This window comes from Tachysurus vachellii, chromosome 8 (assembly GCF_030014155.1).
Source record: "Tachysurus vachellii isolate PV-2020 chromosome 8, HZAU_Pvac_v1, whole genome shotgun sequence".
Lineage (NCBI taxonomy): Eukaryota > Metazoa > Chordata > Actinopteri > Siluriformes > Bagridae > Tachysurus > Tachysurus vachellii.
In genome coordinates this window covers 5,439,522-5,459,618 of record NC_083467.1, presented here as the reverse complement: position 1 = coordinate 5,459,618, position 20,097 = coordinate 5,439,522, and the positions used below count along the sequence as shown (strand labels likewise).

At 36.5% G+C, this 20,097-nt stretch overlaps 2 protein-coding genes across 2 annotated transcripts; both read left to right on the top strand.

Annotated features, from left to right (window-relative positions):
• Window positions 1-4,337, top strand: cldn10l2 (claudin 10-like 2). Its single transcript, XM_060875903.1, has 5 exons — window positions 1-396; window positions 1,514-1,675; window positions 1,770-1,857; window positions 2,032-2,139; window positions 3,656-4,337. Exons 1-5 carry the CDS (start codon window positions 144-146, stop codon window positions 3,837-3,839), a joined length of 795 nt encoding a protein of 264 aa, XP_060731886.1. The 5' UTR covers window positions 1-143; the 3' UTR covers window positions 3,840-4,337.
• A 4,057-nt stretch (window positions 4,338-8,394) lies between these two features.
• Window positions 8,395-14,244, top strand: cldn10c (claudin 10c). The gene is made up of 5 exons (XM_060875904.1): window positions 8,395-8,735; window positions 9,871-10,032; window positions 10,127-10,208; window positions 12,595-12,702; window positions 13,809-14,244. Exons 1-5 carry the CDS (start codon window positions 8,504-8,506, stop codon window positions 13,972-13,974), a joined length of 750 nt encoding a protein of 249 aa, XP_060731887.1. The 5' UTR covers window positions 8,395-8,503; the 3' UTR covers window positions 13,975-14,244.
• The last annotated feature ends 5,853 nt before the right edge of the window (window positions 14,245-20,097 follow it).

The following is a 20,097-nucleotide window of genomic DNA, read 5'->3' as shown; positions in this document are numbered from 1 at the left end:
ACACACACACACACACACACGCACACACGCACACACACACACGCACACAATCAAGCCGAATCTTCTCATGTTTAAACCTGTTACTCTACACAGTACTAGACATACTTTTAAAAAAAAGGATCAGAACCTTGAAGAAGACAACAATGAATAGGATGGTTATAGAAGTGCTTGGCTTCGTGATATCTAGTCTTGGTTGGGGTTTGGTGTCCTGCACAGTGGGAATGGATTATTGGAGAGTTAGCTACATAGGTGGTCAAGGAGGCTCATGGATCATTAAAGCTGCATGGTACTGGTCGACACTTTGGAGAGACTGCTATATAGACTCCAGCGATGTGGCCAACTGCAGGAATTTGGACATCATGTGGGTTGTGAGGCCTGGAAATACTTCAGAACAGGGTAAGTTGACCTACAAGCCACAGCTATGTGAAACAACTGTGTTTGATAAAAGGCATTGATAATGTGAGATTTCTCTCTATTTTTCCATGAACATGTGATGAACGTATTTATATAGTCCGGAGTGTGTCCTTTTGCATATACACCATAATGTGAAAGTTGATCTTAACCTCTTGAGACCCGAATGTCCTCACATGAGGACATAACATTTTCTCACAACTTCATTGTCTATATATATTTATTGTAGCAACCTTATACGAGGACTGTTAGGTATAATTCTTTTGTGAATCTGCTTCATTGAAAACACTGATTAAATTTATAGTTATCAGCTATGAATTAAGCAAAACAGTCAGTAGAAATTGTAATGTACACAACAGTAGCACACGGGTCTCAGGAGGTTAATATGAAACCTTAATATGAAATTCATGATTCTTAAATAATCCTACATCTGGTGAAACTGCAGTATTTTTTATCCTTCAGATTTACAAGAATACCCAGGAAAAGTAATTTTGTTGGCTATAAACAATAAGAAATAGTAACAGAATAATTCAATCATTCTTATATTCCCCTTATATAACACTCACCAACAGGAAGCAGGTAAATGAAATGTTCCTTATTGTTTCATGACACTTAATAATTATTGACACTTAGTAATTATAGTATTTAATTACTATTAAACTGCAATACAGTATAATGTTTCATTGTTTTGGTGTTCTTATTTATATTGCACATTAAAATAGCTCATTGAATGGAACTTTGGCTTGTAGCAGTACAGCATATCTTATTAAAAAAACTCAGTGTCATTAACTTGAAGCATATGATGAGTTGAAACACAAAAGTGACTCATGAAGACTGATCAGCAACACACATAAAAGCTTATATTTGCATTCCCCAGCTTTATTTAAAAGCTTTTTCATTTTCATTTTGCTCTTTAATATGTGTAACCTTCTACAGGCCCTTCCATAATTCAGCCATTATAGATAAAGTGACATATGTGTAATAATAATAGACAACAGATTTATCATTATAGAAGAGACATCTGTCTTTGTCTAAGTAAAAAGGATCATGATTCACACTCTTAATTTAGTTGGCACCAGTGTCACCCCCTTCTTCTGAACAGGAGCAATACGAGCTGTACGGGCATTGTTGCTTATTGGCATGTTTCTGGGATTATTCGCCGCCATATTCTGCTTCTTTGGGATGAACTGTACATATATTGGTGGACGGGAGAAAACCAAGCGCAAAATATTACTACTAGGAACTGTTCTACATTTTACTGGAGGTATGAAAATTAATATAAAAAAAACGTTCAAAAGATTTTTGTGTGTGCATTTTGTATCGTGACTCAAATCGTGACTGTATTTTTCTCCCTGAAGGTGTGTCTTGCCTTGCTGCTTATTGCTTATTCACAGGTAGACTGGGCACTACAACTTTTTCACGCATGCCTGATAGACGCCTCCTAAGGTAGTCACCTCTGTTTATATTTTTCCACTTTTTTTAATTTTATTTAATTATTACTCCTTTTCCATTACAAATGTAAGCTTAAAGTAGCCATTATATACTAACTGGATATTAATGAGGTTAATAAAGACTAATAAGAGAAAATACATTTACCAATCCTTTTTTGTTCTTTTATAGGTATTATATAGGTGTGCCAGTATTCTTTGGTTTGGTGGGCAGTGCTGGCATACTTCTGGGCTCTGCTCTGTATGCTGTGACTCTCTATAGTGTGCTTATATCAAATAGGTAAAACATACATACGTATTTGATTAGGGTTTTTATTAATAAAATAACTAAACCAACAGGCACATCAAAAACACTAGTCATCAAAAAAAGCAACAAAAATACACAACACGATCCAGGGAAACAGAAAACAAAAAAAAACATTACACAAATACTAGAGATGAGCCGGATACTCGGCTGAAACGAGTATCCGGTACGGATAAAGCACTACTGCCGAGTACAAGTATTATACGAGTAATACGAGTCAATATCTGTGCTCGGATTGAATGAAAATCATCATTGGGTATCTGATTGTGTCAGCGTTCTGTGATAGGCTAGTCACAGCGCCCCTCCCCTACACACATACAGATGTATTGTGTTGCTGTGTCTCGCTCTGCTCACTCACAGTCACAGAAGAGCTCTCTGTCTCTCCCTCAGTCACTCGGTTTCGCGGGTCTTTTCCGTTAACATTTAGGGTTTCTTCAGCTTTTTACTTCGGGTTGTAACGTTAATAATACGTACTTACTAACCAGTAGAGTTCTGGTAAACGTGGGTTCGTTCAGACGTGGTGCTTGCTTGGTAGAATGCGACTCACATTGCGTCTCTGCCTGTTGGAGATTTTTTTTCTTTTTTAAATTTTCAGCTGTCTCTAACCAGTAACCAGACACTGAGTGTCTGACTCGTTTTTGCTGTATTTCATAAAAACATAAAGGTAGTAAGCTAGTGTTATAAATATTACAAATTAATTATTACCGGTTAAAGTCCCGCCCATTTCAAGACAATTTCCCCGCCTACTTCCGAGTTAGTCCCCACCCACTCCGAGTACGGATACAGATACAGATCATTCATATGGTTAACAGATACAGATACAGATAATGCTGTACTCGCTCATCCCTAACAAATACCATGGTAAGAAGAAGAAAGGACACACACAAAAAACACACACAAGACAGCATGAATAAACAAGGTATGAAATTATTGGAACATAAGTAACAGGTGTGCAGAGGCAGGAATGGGATAAGGATTGGGTGGGGAAAACACATGAGAACACAAGACATAAACAGGACATAAACAAACCAGTTGGCATTCCGGAATGGTTTGTTTATGTCCAAGCCATCCATGACAAGTACATTGTTAAACAGTACTCTGTTAGCTAACACTCATATAGGTGGTCCCCTGCCTTATAGCCCAAGTCCCCTGGGATTCACTTGATTCACATGGTACCACATTTATGCTTACATTTAGATATAACATTTCACATACAACTGAATTAGGAAATAACTGATATTTGGGAGAAGGATTATTCCTACCTGGAACTCTTGCCTAAGCTCTAAGATTTCTGCTGATACTTATTTGTTATCTTAATAAATGTGACCCACCTATTGCACTCATTCATGCATGCAACACATTTTTGAATTTCATTTGATGAATCTATAATGAGAAATCTAATTGTATTAGTGTTAGATAAACAATTAAAAACATATTTGTTGAGATACAGTGATGTTCAATCAAGTTTTTTTTTTTTGTCTTTCTATTGTAGAGAAATGGACATTTCTGCTTCAAGAAAATACACTGTTCCTAAGACATACAAGAGACAGAAGAAAGGTCAAACATTATACATCATAGATGATGCAGCATCAACTCAATCTGGGTTCTCCAGCGAACTGAGTAACCAAGCATCAAGAAGTTCTATCATTCTGGCTGACAGAGATTCATTTGTTTGAATTTGAAGTGTCTATGACTCCAACATCCTAAATAATGTACAGTATGCTAACATTGGAAGCAGAAAGTTATAAGCAATGTTTTCTGTTTATACCTAAATCATTCTTGTATAAAAGTCTACACACCCCTGGTAATATATCAGGATTTAAAGCACACCTAAATTTTTTTTTGGGAACAGACTGTGATAAATCTGGGGTGTTATAAAGAAGGAAGTTTAGAATAAAATTTCAAAAATGAAAATAATATTTTAGAATGAATGTGCAGACATCTGGTAATATGTAGTTTTCTAGACTCTTGGCTAAAATAGTCGAGTACTGTGATGCAAGCAAAACTTATAAAAAGTATTAATTAAAAGGTGAAAGATTTTTTTTCTGTTGAATATCATCTGTTAAATTTTCTTGCTTTCACACAGTCTTGCGTACTGGTGTGTGTTGCATTTCGATTTCATTTTTAATGTATACAAGCTATGTAAATGAATAAAAACTACACCAGGTTACCTAGGTAAGTCTTTGGTTTATTTAAAAGGGAAAGAGATGCTGCCTCATGGCTGATGTTATGATGCCATCTATTGTGCCAACAACAGCGAGAGCACCTTGAAATAATCCTGTACCCATGCACTCTGGAATGTAAATTGTTTTCTGTGAGAGAAATCTGGTCTCTGCCTAGGGCAAGACCTGGAGCACCAACTCGAAAAGAGGGCAAGAACACCCCCCTAATGATTAATGTAGGGCACCAACAAAGGTAGAACTTGAGGTTCAAGAGGAAGGGTTTCAGCACTAGAAACACCCATCTATAGCTTGGAATGCAGTTTAGAGAGAGAGGAACTTATGAGGGGTAAAAGAAAAAAGACCCTAATCTTCATATATCCTCTTTTGCAATTTTTTTAGACAATAATACAGACAGTTGACAGCAACATACACAGAGCACTTTCTGTACGAAGCTGAAGTAATGTAATGTAGTGCTGACACGGTCTTGTGACCCGAGTAATTTGGCTAAGCGGTAGAAAATGAATGAATGAATATATATATATATATATATATATATATATATATATATATATATATATATATATATATATATATATATATATAATGATAGGAAGAAGAAAAATTAAGAATAAAAACAAATAAATGAATACATATAATTCAAGTTTAAAATTAATTAAAAAAATATACATTTGAAATTTAAAATACTATATATCTATCCCTATCCTGAATGAGCAAGCCAGAGGCAACGGCAGCAAGGAAATACTCCCTGAGATCATATGAGGAAAAAACCTGGCGAGGAACCAGACTCAGAAGGGAACCCATCCTCATTTGACACTCTACAGTAAATAATGTAAATGTAAATAATGTCTTTTCTACAACAGTTTATAATAGTGCAAACGAGAGCTCCAGAGGAACTAATAGGTCAGCGCAAACTCTGAATTCACCACTGACCTAACCTAACTTCAAATGCTTTAGACATTGATTCTGCAAGGAGCGTTCCCATAATGCACCGAGTTCCCTCAAAAGGAAACCCACTTGAATTTTTATACAACACATTAGGCTGTAATTTTAGCAGGGGAGTGTATTAATTGTTAATTAATTAATTAATTAATTGTTGCATTAATTGTTGCATTAATGTTTGTGAGTATATATTAAATTCTATTAAATTTTAGTATATTTACTTAAGTTTGTTTTAAAATAAAAGTTTGTTTGCAAAAAATAATACTACATTTGATATCAGAAGGGTGTATGCCTATTTAAGGACATGTGCAAATTAAAGTACAATATTCAATTCGATTTATATAGTGCTTTTCATAATGGACATTGTCTCAAAGCAGCTTTACAGAAATCATAATTATAAAGTTTAAAATTGAATTATTATTCATCCCTAATAGGCAAGCCTGAGACACAGGTGGCAAGGAAAAGAAATTTTGAGCCAGGCTCAAAAAGAAACCTCACAAAACATTAAATAATCTATAATCTATAATAATATATATATAGTAATGTGTTAATGTCTCTAATGTCTGGCATTCTGGACTAACTGGAGCTGGAGGTTGCTTTTACTCAAACATCCAAACAGTAACAAATTACAATAATCCAAAGCATCAGAACCAAGTAGTAATATTTCTGCATCATTTAGTGGCATCATATTTCTTATTTAAACAATATTTTTGAGATGAGATGATTGATATTATTTTCAAATAAAGGACCGGAGTCATTAATCACAACAATATTACTACTGAATATGATTCAACAGAAAGACCATCCAGAGGTACACTATATATAATAAGAAAGCTTCCATCTGACTGCATGTGGTTCTACTACATGCACTTTTGTCTTGTCAGAGTTAAGCAGGAGGAACTTAGTAAGCATCCACTGTCTCTTCAGACTTAATAAGTTAGTGTCCTTAACAGAACCTTGTGGAAAACCAAAGAAAACCTTAGAATGTTTACAATAATCACCATAGATTACCTAGATCTATAATTACCTAGAAAAGGTAATAGCACTGCAGTTCATGCTCATACCTACACTGAAATGTAGGTATGAGCATGAACTGCAGTGCTATTACCTTTTCTAGGATCTTGGAGATTATGGTTTGATGTTGGCCTACATTTAGACAGCTGAAAGGGGTCAAGGTTGGGTTTTTTAATCAGGGCTGTCATTTTTAATCATATAACCACCAGTTTAAAAGATTAAGGGCACATAACCAGTGCTAAGTGAAGAATCTATTATTTTTAGAAGGGTTCAGTAGCAACTGGTATTATCTGTTTAAAGAAACATGTAAGTAAGGGATCTAGTATGCAGGTTGATAATTTTGAAGAAGAAAGTGAAATTAAGAAGTACACAAAGAAGTCTCTCGAAGGGGAGTAAAACAATCTAAGTGCTGATCAGAAATAGTAATATTCTGGGAGACTATTGCTAAATCTTTCTATCAGAGAGAGGAGCAGACACAAAGTTATCTGTAACACTGTGATGTGACAAAGTGCATATATCGTTTCTAAGATGCATTTCAAATGAAACAAGAAAATGGTCTGAGATAGCTTCCGACTATGGAAGTGTGATTTTCTATATTAAATCCAAATGTTAGAATGAGATCCAAAATATCCCACAATTAATGCTTAGTTTAAAGAAACAATTAGGTTTGAAATGAAATCTGCTAAAACATGGAAGAATTCAGAATATGGCCCTAGATGTTTGTAAATTACAATTAATAGAATCGACTTCATTGCTTTTTTTGTGGCTATATACAGTTGTGCTCAAAAGTTTGCACACCCTAAAAGAAATTGTAAAACAGACCTGCATAATAGGGTAGCTAAACTTTATAAAGCAGGAAAAGCATATAAAAAGATATCTCAACACTTGAAAATACCAGTCAGTACTGTTCAAACTCTGATAAAGAGTTGGAAAATAAGAGGTTCTGTTGATACTAAGTCACAAATAGGTAGACCAAGAAAGCTTTCACCCACTACAGAAGAAGAATTGTTCAGGACTCAAAGAAAAGCCCACAATCAACTTTGAGATCAATATAGGCTGCTCTGGAAAAAAGTGGTGGTGTTGTTTTAAGGCGCACCATAAGGATGGAATTGGACAAAAATGACCTGCATGGTTGAGTTGTCAAATGAAAGCCATTACTGCACCCAAGCCACAAAAAGCCCATCGTCACTATGCCAGACAGCACCTAGACAAGCCTTACAGCTTCTAGAACAGAGTCATTTGGAGTGATGAGACCAAAATTTTAAATTATTTTTAGAACCAAAAAAGCTATGTCAACATAGCCTCTGGTGAAAAGTACACCATCCCCACTGTAAAGCATGGTGGTAGATGTCTTAATTTTTTGGGTCTGTGTGAGCTACAGGGGCACAGGGAAGTTAGTAAAAATTGATGGAAAGATGAATGCAGCATGTTATCAGAAAATACTGGCAGACAATTTGCATTCTACAGCACAAAAGCAGAACATAGGACATTCTTGGATGCTCCTACATGACAATGAAACAAAGCCATTTGACTCGGCCATTTCAGAATTCTCAGTTTTTTGCTTTTCAGCAAGTCCTTGGTGAATTTACTGGTATGTTTTTGTCATGTTACAAGGTTGACAGCTCATCTCACATGTGTATCAACTTTTGATACCAAGTAGAATTCATAGTGGATAATGATGATCTGCCCAGGTTCTGCTGCAGCAAAGCATTCAAAAACCATAACATTCCAATTCCATTTTTCACAGTTGGTATTAGAATCTTGTTTAAATGCTGTAATTGGATTATGCCAAACATGCCCTCTGTTCTCCAAATAATTAAACTTATATACACTGCTAAATACATAACTCTTAAGATTCTTCTAAAAGATTTTTTCATCTAGGGACCTGATACAGCATAATAACATTACCAGTATATGGGCAGTGCTAATAATGGCACACTCAAGTAATGCAGGTGTTTTATAAAAAAATGTGTGTCCATTATAAACAATCTTTATTGTCATTCTGCCCTTGAAATCCTAGATGACAGAAACCAAAACACCTCCTCCCTTCTTAACGTGAAGGCAAGGTGTGACAAGTGTACACAATCACCTCACCTGAAGGGAGTCTTTCAGCTGACGTGGTATATGATCTCTCTTCTAGTGGAAGAAAAGGCTGAGAAATTGTGACTACCACCTGCTAGCTTGGTATTCAGCACATTAAAAATATGAATAAAAGGACATTTGTAATGTACCTGGAAATTGGTTCCTTTGTATCATCTGTGGTTGGATGGATATTGGTTTGTTCCACCATGCCGATGGAATACTGGACATTTTCAGAGGTTGTATCTTCAGTCATTACTACCAATTACTACCATTCCAACCTGTGGAAAGACTGTACCACTGATTCAACTGGGATGGTTGACTGTAAGGCTTTTCCAACATTGCTTGCTTTGAAACGTAAGTCTGCTTATTCAGCTATTATGTATTTATTATCTTAACATACTAAGGTGGAGGATGTGGTAGCTCAGTGAGACAACAGGCTTTTCACCTCTAGGGTTAGGGGCTTGATTTTCCACCTCCACTCTGTGTACATGGAGATTGCATGTTCCAAATTTCCAAATTTGGCAAACTATATCTTCATGGAACTTGCTTTGTGTACAGTGGCATTGTTATTCTGGGGGGTGAATCATAATGCTACAGCATAGTAATCTCCATATAATTTATGAGACTTGGCAATAGTTACGGAAGGGCATATGGTTATGGCTGTGATGGTCAGGTGGTTATGTAATTTATATTCTATTTTAAATATGAAGAAGCTATATTATATATAGATGTTTATATTTTTGACCAATTTTGGTCAATAAATCTTGTAAGACAATATGATTTCAAGTCTTTTTTATTTTTTGTTGTTTTTTTGTGGTGTGTCCTGGGCTGTTTTTTTTTTTGTTTGTTTTATTTGGGGTGAGAGCAACTTAACTATACAACTAAACATATGACAACATAGTGTAAATACAGGACTGCACACCATACAATACCTGCCCATATTTAGCAATGAAAGTGGTGAAAATGGAGTGCTCATGCCATTCTAAAAGACAAACACAGATTAAATACTTGTGACAACAGTACTGGTTTCTCCTTCAATGTAAGCCCTTAAGTTCTCCCTGCAAAGAAGATAAACAACAACAGATGTGTCCCTGCCTAGCTGGCACTGTGTTTAATTAATTACCAATGAAGACATCAATCTGACACTCAGGGACAGGAAGAGACATATGCTTTTGCATGGCGATTCTTCACAATTGGGCAAGGAGATGGCCTTATGGCCAAATGATAGTGAGCTATATTTACCAGACTATGCAAAAAGTGTTGTTTATGGCTCCACTTATAAATGGATGTTTTGTACCACATTTGAATCAGGAATTGGTACTAATCAGCAATTTAATCTTTCTTTCTTTCTTTCTTTCTTTCTTTCTTTCTTAGCAAAAAAAATCCACATGAACTCCATTATATGAGTTTGCAGTTTCATCGATTATTAATTTTCATGTATGCGCTACTGTCAATTTATTGTGTACTTCTATTTTTTACTGATAAACAGCTTATATCCACGTATGTCGAGCTTTAATTATCATCGCTATTCTACTGGGATTATTTGGAGCCATTCTAGCCCTGGTAGGGATGAAGTGCACCAAACTCGGGGGGTCAGAAATCACAAATGCAAAAGTTACCTTTGCTGCAGGGATTAATTATATGACATCAGGTAAATTTCGCCAAAGTTTCAATAAAATCTTTAATGAAATGTGGATGGTTATTTCTCTGTGATTATATCAGGATAAATTCTCTCTTCTCTTTAGGTTTTTGTTCTGCTTTAGCTTACAGCTGGTATGGATATAAGGTCGTTTCAGAGTTTCTTGATCCCAACTACCAGGGACAAAAGTAAGTACCGTTCTTAAAAATATTTCCATCATTTTAATAGAATTTCAGATGGACCAAAAGGCAACACTGCAATAAAAATTCCTGAATATAGTCACAATGATGTAGTATTTCCTATACAAAAAGACTACAGTAAAGCAAAAATATGATAACAAACCTATTTCAGAATTTTTTTTTTTTTTTTTTTTTTTTTTTTTTTTACATTTTTTACTTATTTCCAGATCAGTTCAGATCAATTAGTTATCAAGTTAATACTATATTTATACATAAAAGTTCTTCAGGAATAATGTTCTAGATGTTTAAAATTCTTATGTGACACAAACACGCACTCAGGTAATAAATTGCAATAAGACTATTAAGTGCATTGTCATCTTTATTTACTTCTACAGGTTTATGGTTAAGTTGCATACAGAAGGGTTATTAAGATTTTTATTCTCATTTGTTTGTACAGGTGTATGTTAAAAGTTTAATAATGTTTTAGATGTTTAAAAGTCTTAGGTACTAAATGACAATAACACTATATGTTAATTACTTCCCCATATACACACAGACACAGGTGTAGGTAAAAAAAAAAAACGTTTCCCAGGAAATAAATGCCAACAAATCTATATGTTAACTACTTCCTCCATATACACACACCCTGACAGAGGGGCATTAAGAAAAGTGTTCTCTTTATTTGTTTGTACAGGTTTTGATTAAGTTGCATATGTTTAGGTCATAAAAAGTAATGGTCTCTCATTTATTTATACAGGTGTATGTTAAAAGTTAAAGAATGTTCTAGTCTTAGGTGACACACTGAAGCACACACACATTCTTAGGAAATAAATGGAAATAAAGCTATATGTTAATTACTCCCCCGGACACACACAGAAACACATAGTTATTTACACTCACATCTTTAGACAGAGGTCTCTGTCCAGAGCATCATACAAAAATGGAAATAGGATTTCATCAATTTAAAACTGTTTTTTTTTTTAATTCTTTTTTAAAATATAAATATGAAATAACGGGGAAAATAAAAGCTACAGTAGCATATTCACTTATTTTTCACACACAGACACACAGACATGCAGACAGACAGACACACACACACACACACACACACCAACAAACAAAACTCAATTTTCTAACTTTCTTTACACACACATTAAAATATTAATTTGTGTAAGGATAAACTACACTAATGAATTAAGGAATGTAAGCTAATGATAATATTCACAAATCGATGACTGCAGAGAGAGGAACACACGAATAAGCAAATTTGTGTATGTTGATATGAAACAATTCCTTATTTATCAATTTTAAAGAAAGAATCATTTCACCTTGTTTATGTCTGTTTCCTTTGTTAAATCACCTAATAAAATATACCTAATTTTGAAAATACTATTTTGGAAAAAAAGGACAAATGCAGAGGAGCCCACAGATAGGGAATGCCCTTGGTTAACTTCATTAGTAAGAAGTGAGAGCTTTACTGTAGTGGCAGGTATAAAGGTAGGACTGTTTCCTGGATGACTGTGGCTCTTTGAATCCTTGTCACCACAGTACTTAATCACTTTCTCCTTATAGAATATCTGCAATATTTCAGGTGCATAGGAAAAACACAACTCCTGAATTAGATCAACATATTACAAAATGAATAAATGATTGTAGTGATAGTTTTATAATAGTGACATAGAAATAAAACGGAATCATATCATAAGAATTATATATCGCATGTACCATAAGAGAATCATTCTGATTTTGAGATAAATTAAATTTAGCTGAATGTGATAGCCGAGAGACACCTCCAGAACCCAGTGTTTATAAGAGGAACTGAATAATGTTCAGGGTAATTAGGATTTTTACTCACCATACTGTACATCACTGACATGTATACAAAACCGTATATTTGCAAGTTTATTGTGATTATAAAAGCCAGGCAGGGAAAATAGGGGGAGTGCTATTAATCTGTTTAAAATAAACAAAAAATAAGTCTATGTTTTATTTCATCCAGTTGGGTTGTGGTAATATTATATTGGGTAAACAAGGGTGAATTAAAATGACAGTTACTACTGAGGAAAGGAACTGAAGGTCTTATTTGATCATCTCAGTAGTAACTGTCATGATCAAATAAGACCTTCAGTTCCTTTCCTCAGTTACAAAGAGTTTACCAGTTACCAGTTTACCTGTTGCAAAGGCTTATTTGCCTTTGCTACAGGTAAACTGGTAACTGGTAAACTCTGTCTTTACTATGTAGACCAATTTGATACACAAAACAGCCTATACAGTTCTAAATATTTTTAGTTCATTTATAGGGAGAATGTAGTAAAGGGTATGTCCTGTACCAATAACCTGTTTGAATGCAGATGAAACAAAAACAAATGTAATAATTTTTTTTCAATCTGTATAGGTTTGAGCTTGGACCAGCAATCTATATTGGATGGGGTGGGTCTATTCTTCTCACAGCTGGTGGAGTGATTTTCAGCATTTTTGGAGGAAAGGAGGGCTGTCATTCAAGGTATAACTATTTTTCCTTATACAAATATTATAATCATTTTTTGCACCATATACATACAATATATGTACATACAATATACAATATACAATATACATATACAATATACAATATACATACAATATATTATGAATATATTATGAATTATTATCTTTTGGATTTTTGTAGACATTTACCGTAATTCACATTTACTTACATCTTTTGGCAAGGACAAGACACAAGGACAGGATACAAGAAATTGAAATTTTCTAACTCTTGACATTCCTTAAAACTGAAAATTATTTGAATATTAACATCCTTTAGATGCAAGGGTGTAGCTTTTGGGGTGGGTTTATAACCCTCTAATAATCAGAACAAGCATTTACATTTCCCAGCTGCAACACCCAGTAACACACCAATAGTTGTTAATTATTGCCTCACAGCACAATGCTTGAGATTACTGTATTTGAGTGGAAGAGCACAGTACAGGTAGCTTTGGAGATGAAGTGAAGCACTGCTTCTGCATCACTGGTCAAAGAGGAAGAGTTAAAAAAATCAAAGCATATACTCAGAAGGAGGTAAGATAATATGTTGTAAGATAGCAATCAGATACAGATAGCAATCAAGCTATACAACATTGTTGTATTGTTGCTAGAAAATTTCTTGCAATTTACCCATAACTATCAAAATAACAAGTTGACGACAAATATCACCAGATATTTTATTTATTTTATTTATCACCAAATATCACAGTACCCCACCCCAGCCCCCCAGTGTTCAAACCATATCAGAGCCAATGATAAAATCACACCTAAAACATCTATTCACTAGTACAATTGTCTAATTATATAAATTATATAAGGTTCATATAGTATCTAGAGCTTTATTATTAGGCTAATAATAGGCCATCGCTTTACTTTAGTAATTCATTATTAATAAAATGACTTTCATTTTCTTTTTTCTTCGCTTCTTTTTAACAATTTTATTATTTTTTTTACTACATCTAATATCAAACCTAAAGAATTGAATGAAAAATAACATTGAGTCAGTGTAAGGCCATTATATAATATCCTGCTCATAACCAAATGGGTTTTTATATTTAATATATATTTTATATTTTGTTATTGCAGCACAGTGACTAAAAAGAAAAGCTTGACATATTCAACATATGGCAATGAAGTAACAGAGCCAAGCAAACCAGCAAGGAAATATTCACCTTTACGTCAACCTCACATTCAAAGCAAGAGGACTGGGCACATTACAAGAACTAAAGACTCTAAGAAGGAATACGTTTAGCTTTTTTTGCTTCGTTATTAACAAACTCGGGGCACTGCAGCAAATGTTGCATTGGAGATCAAAAGCATGTACTTTACAATTACTAGATCATATCTTGATATTTTGGAATCCAACTGCTCTGAAAGCAAATAACCTTGCATTTGCTAATAGATATAGTTTAGTTTAGGTTGTTAGGCCAGAAGTGTCATTTCTGAATTTCTATGCAGTTCATGTGTAACCATCTTCTCCATAGGTACACATGATCACAACATTGAACTACTTAATGTGTGTTTTTTTTTTTATATCAAGTGTTACTTTTTTACATTGATTTGGAGTCAGATTGCTTTGGTTTTTCATGTGTTATCAAGGGAACACATCTTGAATAAAGGAAATGTTTTATAAAATTTCATCTTTTTCTTCTTGCTACTATTATACAGTAAAACAAATATAATACCAATACACATCTTTCTATCAATATTTAGCTGTTCCTAACAGTAAACTGGTGGTCCAGTACATTTTGAATTAGTATAAATAAATGATTTGTATCGCAGTAAGAGATCTTAACCAGCACAATTTCTGGGTTTCTGTGTGTAGAGTATTATAACATCAAGCCATTGATCTAACTCTCTTTACCACCACTAGATGTCTCCACATCCCTTTAGGTCACCCACGTACAATGTGGGTTTTCTAAAACTAAAGGGCTGATATTGCACCAGATCAGAACAACCTACGTCTTAGCAGTCTTCCTTATTTCTTCCTTTTTAATGGATCAACACTTTTACTTCTCCTTTTAAGCAGTCCAGCTTGTTACAAACTTAAAATCATTAGACAAACTTATTTTGCCTGCCTATGTAATGCAGTACTTTGTTCCTCTCTTCTTATGATAGTAATATGTATCCTATGGTCCAAGTCAGAGGAATTAAGATCCTATGATAACAAGATACATGTTTTTCATTGACCTCATTTCAGTATTAATTTTTTAATCACATTGTCAATCATTATGAAATGGGTAATATGCATTCATTCATTCATTCATTCATTTTCTACCGCTTAATCGAACTACCTCGGGTCACGGGAGCCTGTGCCTATCTCAGGCGTCATTGGGCATCAAGGCAGGATACACCCTGGATGGAGTGCCAACCCATCGCAGGGCACACACACACTCTCATTCACTCACGCAATCACACACTACGGACACTACGGACACTACAGACAATTTTCCAGAGATGCCAATCAACCTACCATGCATGTCTTTGGACCGGGGGAGGAAACCGGAGTACCCGGAGGAAACCCCTGAGGCACGGGGAGAACATGCAAACTCCACACATACAAGGCGGAGGCGGGAATCGAACCCCCAACCCTGGAAGTGTGAGGCGAATGTGCTAACCACTAAGCCACCGTGCCCCCGATAATATGCATTAAAATTGTATATTAAAATATAAAATGTAAATACACAGTAAACAGGCAACACAAGTACTTCAAGACAAAAAGAAAATACATAAAGATAACACTGGCCAGTATACAGTCTGTTGGTGTGCAAAACAATGTAGCAGCATTAAAAAATGTCAAAAATTACTGTGTAAATTTGCAGAATGATAACAAAGATGAATAGTTGAGTACGAGTGTGTGTGTTAGTCAAGTCCCCGAGTGTTGATGACTATGATGGCTTGAAGAAGAATCTAATACACAGTCTGTTTGTGAGGGCCTGAATGCTTTGGTACCATTTTCCAGATGGCAGGAGTGTGAAGAGTGTGTGTGAAGGGAGCATGGGATCATCCACAATGCTGTTACTTTGCAGATACAGTTCTTGGTGCAAATGTTAATAAGTTGAGCAAAAAAAGACTAATTTTCTCAGCTGTCTTCACAATCCACTGCAGGGCTTTTTAGTCTGAGATGGAGCAATTTCCCAAACCAGGCAGTGATGCAGCAGATCAGGGTGGTCTTGATGGACCCTCTGTAGAATGTTAGGGTGGGGGGACGGAAGATTGGCTTTCCTCAGCCTGTAGAAAATAGAGATGCTGATCACCTAGTCCTTGAACAAGCCTTCTTGGTGATGGAGCTGCTGTTCAGAGACCAGGTGAGTTCATTATTTGAAAGATGAACACCAAGGAATTTGGTACGCTTGATTAGATTAGATTAGATTAGATTAGATTAGATTAGATTAGATTAGATTAGAATAAACTTTATTGTCATTACACATGTACAAGTACAAGGCAACGAAATGCAGTTTGGGTCTAACCAGAGTGCAATAGCAGCAAGTGCAGGATATACAGTTTTTACAAGACTTAGATAAGTTAAATAAAATGGTAATATTTGGTAATGATTTACAGATGTGTGTGTACTATGAACATAATATACAGATGGCTATAATTATAACTGAAATTTACAGAAGGATGCAACAAAATATATGGCTAATGCTATAAACAGTAATTTACAGATGTGTATGTTCTATGAACATAATATACAGATAAATATGTACTATGAACATAATATACAGATGAATATATATGTACTATGAACGTAATATACAGATGAATATATATGTACTATGAACATAATATACAGATGGCTATTAGTATAAACTGAAATTTACAAAATGTTATGTGCTATAAACAAAATATATGGCTATTAGTATAATATATTGCTGTTACTATAAACAGAAATCAGGTGGGTATATACAATGATAAGGCAATGGTGAGCAGCAATGCAAAAAAAGAGAGCAAGTGTGCAAGTGAGCATAGTTTGTGTAATAGTCCATTAGTGCAATAACGTCCATTTGTGTAAACAGTCCATTAGCACAATAACGAAGTGTGAGGGGGGAGATGTAACAATGTATGAAGGACAGTAGGATCAGCAAGGGGCAGAGTTCAGTAAAGAGACAGCTCTAGGAAAAAAGCTGTTCTTTAGTCGGCTGGTCCTGGTCCAGAGGCACCTGAAACACCTGCCGAAGGGCAGAAGTGAGAACAGTCTATGGGCGGGATGAGAGGAATCCTTAAGAATGCCACGAATGCCCTGCGCTCTGCAACAGAGCAGCTTCCGTACCAGACTGTGACACAGCTGGTCAGGATGCTTTCTATCGTGCAGCGGTAGAAGTTCACCAGGATATCCGAGGAAAGCTGATTTTTCTTTAGTGTCCTCAGGAAAAAGAGGCGCTGGTGAGCCTTCTTGACCAGGCTGGAGGTGTTGGTAGTCCAGGACATGTCCGCCGAGATGTAAATCCCCAGGAACTTGAAGCTAGAAACGCGTTCAACAGTCATCCCATTGATGTGGATGTTGTCATGTGTGCCTCTTGTCGCGTTCCTGAAGTCCACAATGAGCTCCTTTGTCTTGGAGGTGTTAAGGAGCAAGTTATTGTCATTGCACCTTGTGGCTAGGTGCTGGATCTCCTCCCTGTAGGCACTCTCATCATTGTTGGTGATGAGACCGATCACTGTAGTGTCATCTGCAAACTTGATGATGAGTTAGATCCATACACAGGCCTGCAGTTGGAGGTGAAGAGGGAGTAGAGGAAGGGGCTCAACACACAGCCTTGTGGTACACCAGTGTTGAGTGTGATGGTGTTTGAGCAGATGGAGCCTGATCGAACCTGCTGGGGTCTGTTGGTCAGAAAGTCCATAATCCAGTTGCAAGTTGGGGTGTTAATGCCCAGATCTATTAATTTGGCTATTAACTTGGATGGAATGATGGTGTTAAATGCTGAGCTGAAGTCAACAAACAACATACGTGCATAAGTGTTCTTATTGTCCAAGTGTGTGAGCACAGAGTGCAGTGCCATGGAAACTGCATCTTCTGTGCTCCTATTGATGCGGTAGGCAAACTGGTGAGAGTCCAATGTGGGTGGCAGAGAGTCACCTAGGACCAGCCGCTCAAAGCACTTCATGACAATGGGTGTCAGTGCTACAGGGCGGTAGTCGTTCGTGGCACGTTGGGTTGGAGTGTTTTGGCACTGGCAAAATGGAGGTGCATTTAAAGCAAGTGGGAACAGCTGCTTGGGCAAGAGACAGGTTGAAGATGTCAGTAAAGACCCCAACGAGCTACTCAGCACATGCCCTGAGTACAAGTCCAGGGATGTTGTCTGGTCCAGCAGCTTTGTGTACGCTGATCCGGCTCAGTGCGTTGCAGACATCTGTGGAGGAGAGTATTATTGGAGGGTGGTCAGCCGAGGGTTTGAGCTTGGTGGCAGTTTCTCTGTTGTCTCTCTCAAAACGATCATAAAGGTCATTAAGCTCATTCAAGAAGAGGACATCAGTGGCAGCAGGGGTGGAGTGGGAGGATTTGTAATCACTGATGACCTGGATGCCTTGCCACATGCGTCGAGGGTCAGAGTTGGAAAAATGCTCCTCTATCTTCCGCTTGTAGCAGTGCTTGGCCTCTTTGATGCCCCTCTTCAGGTTAGCTCTGGATGTGCTGTAGGCTGTGCGGCGCCTGATTTGAAGGCAGTAGTGCGTGCCTTCAACAGGAGGCACACCTCCTTGTTTATCCATGGATCTGATTTGGGTACAGTATGTGATGATCTTTTTCTGAGTAGTAACACTGTCTATAGTAGTATTGATGTAATCCAGTACAGAGGAGGTGTAACAGTCAATGTCCGTGTGAGTGTCACTGGTGGCCTGAGAAGCAAATGTACTCCAGTCTGTGTCTTGAAACCTTTCCTGGAGTGTGAAATCTGCATCTGCGGGCCAGACCTTGATGGTTCTCACTGATGGCTTCACTCGATTGATGAGGGGTGCATATTTGGGGGTGAGGAACAAAGAGAGGTGATCTGACTGTCCCAGGTGGGGGAGGGGGGTCACAACGTAAACCATAGCCTTGTTTGTGTATACATGGTCTAAGGTTTTGTTCCCTGTGGTGTGACAGAAAACATGCTGGTGAAATTTGGGGAGCACTGCCTTTAGGTTTGAGTGATTAAAATCACCCGCAACAATAAACGCAGCTTCCGGATGAACATTCTGTTGTTTACTGATGGCCGCATAAAGTTATTTCATAGCTAGCTTGGCATCAGCATCGGGGGAATTTAAGCTGCAGTTATAATGGTGAAAGTGAACTCCTGCGGTAGATAAAACGATCTACATTTAACCATGAGAAACTCCAGGTTAGCTGAACAATGTCTCCCAACAATAACAGAGTTCGTGCACCAAGCTTTATTAACATAAATGCACAATCCACCGCCTCTGGTCTTATAGGAGCCATCTAATGTCCTATCCGCCCGGAGTGTGTGTCGTCCCGCTAGCTCAATAGCGTTGTGCGGTTGATGACCTCCATGGAGGATTTGTTGATGTTTAATGGAGAATGGTTGCTCCATTCCCTCCTGAAGTCAACAACCATCTAATTTTTTTGTTCACATTAAAGACAAGTTCTTGGCTTTACACCAGGCTGTTAGCTGTTGCACCTCCTCTCTGTATGGTGACTCATTGTTCTTGCTGAGGGGACCCACCACATTCATGTTATCAATGAACTTGATGATGTGGTTCTATCTGTGCATTGCTGCACAGTCATGAGTCAGCAAAGTGAACACCAGAGAACTGAGCACACAGTACTATGGGCTACTGGGGATCCACTGCTCAGTGTGGTGGTTTTTCAAATGCAGATTCAGACTGACAGTCTGACAGTCAGGATGACCAGGATCTATTTGGAGAGGGACGTGTTCAGGCCCAGTTTTTTGATCAGCTATGATTGAGGGATGATTGGTTAGCCAACATTTTTTTGAATGAGCCAAAATTACTAAAGGTTTATAGAAAAACCGTGAAGTACAGTAAGAACAACAAAGAAATCTTAAATAAGGAACTGAATGCAAAGCATAGTGTTTTCTAAGGTTTAAGAGTTATTGGGCAATACTATAAAGCTATTTTAATAAATGGGAAATGGGGAAAAATGTAATATGTAAATTAGGGAAAATAAGTTTTATACTGTATAAGTACAATGTTATGTAAAGTAAACCAGTAGCTGGCGCTGTGACTGTACAGATGGACAAATATATGCCTTATTTTGGACCTGTAGAGGGAGCAATGATTTAAAATATATGTAAAATATTTACATGTGATATTTTAGCCAATGTTTTTTATCATAATGTATTGTTGATGAAATTATTGCATTGTATTACCTGTATATAGCTGTTTTATTTTATATTTTATATCTTCTGTATAA

Bases quoted from the DNA above. Each gene is read 5' to 3' on its own strand.
- cldn10l2 (XM_060875903.1), top strand. From the start codon at position 144: ATGAATAGGATGGTTATAGAAGTGCTTGGCTTCGTGATATCTAGTCTT. The intron at 397-1,513 runs GTAAGTTGACCT...TCTTCTGAACAG, and splicing joins TGGAAATACTTCAGAACAGG to GAGCAATACGAGCTGTACGG. The intron at 1,676-1,769 runs GTATGAAAATTA...TTCTCCCTGAAG, and splicing joins TGTTCTACATTTTACTGGAG to GTGTGTCTTGCCTTGCTGCT.
- cldn10c (XM_060875904.1), top strand. From the start codon at position 8,504: ATGAATAAAAGGACATTTGTAATGTACCTGGAAATTGGTTCCTTTGTA. The intron at 8,736-9,870 runs GTAAGTCTGCTT...ACTGATAAACAG, and splicing joins AACATTGCTTGCTTTGAAAC to CTTATATCCACGTATGTCGA. The intron at 12,703-13,808 runs GTATAACTATTT...TTGTTATTGCAG, and splicing joins AAGGAGGGCTGTCATTCAAG to CACAGTGACTAAAAAGAAAA.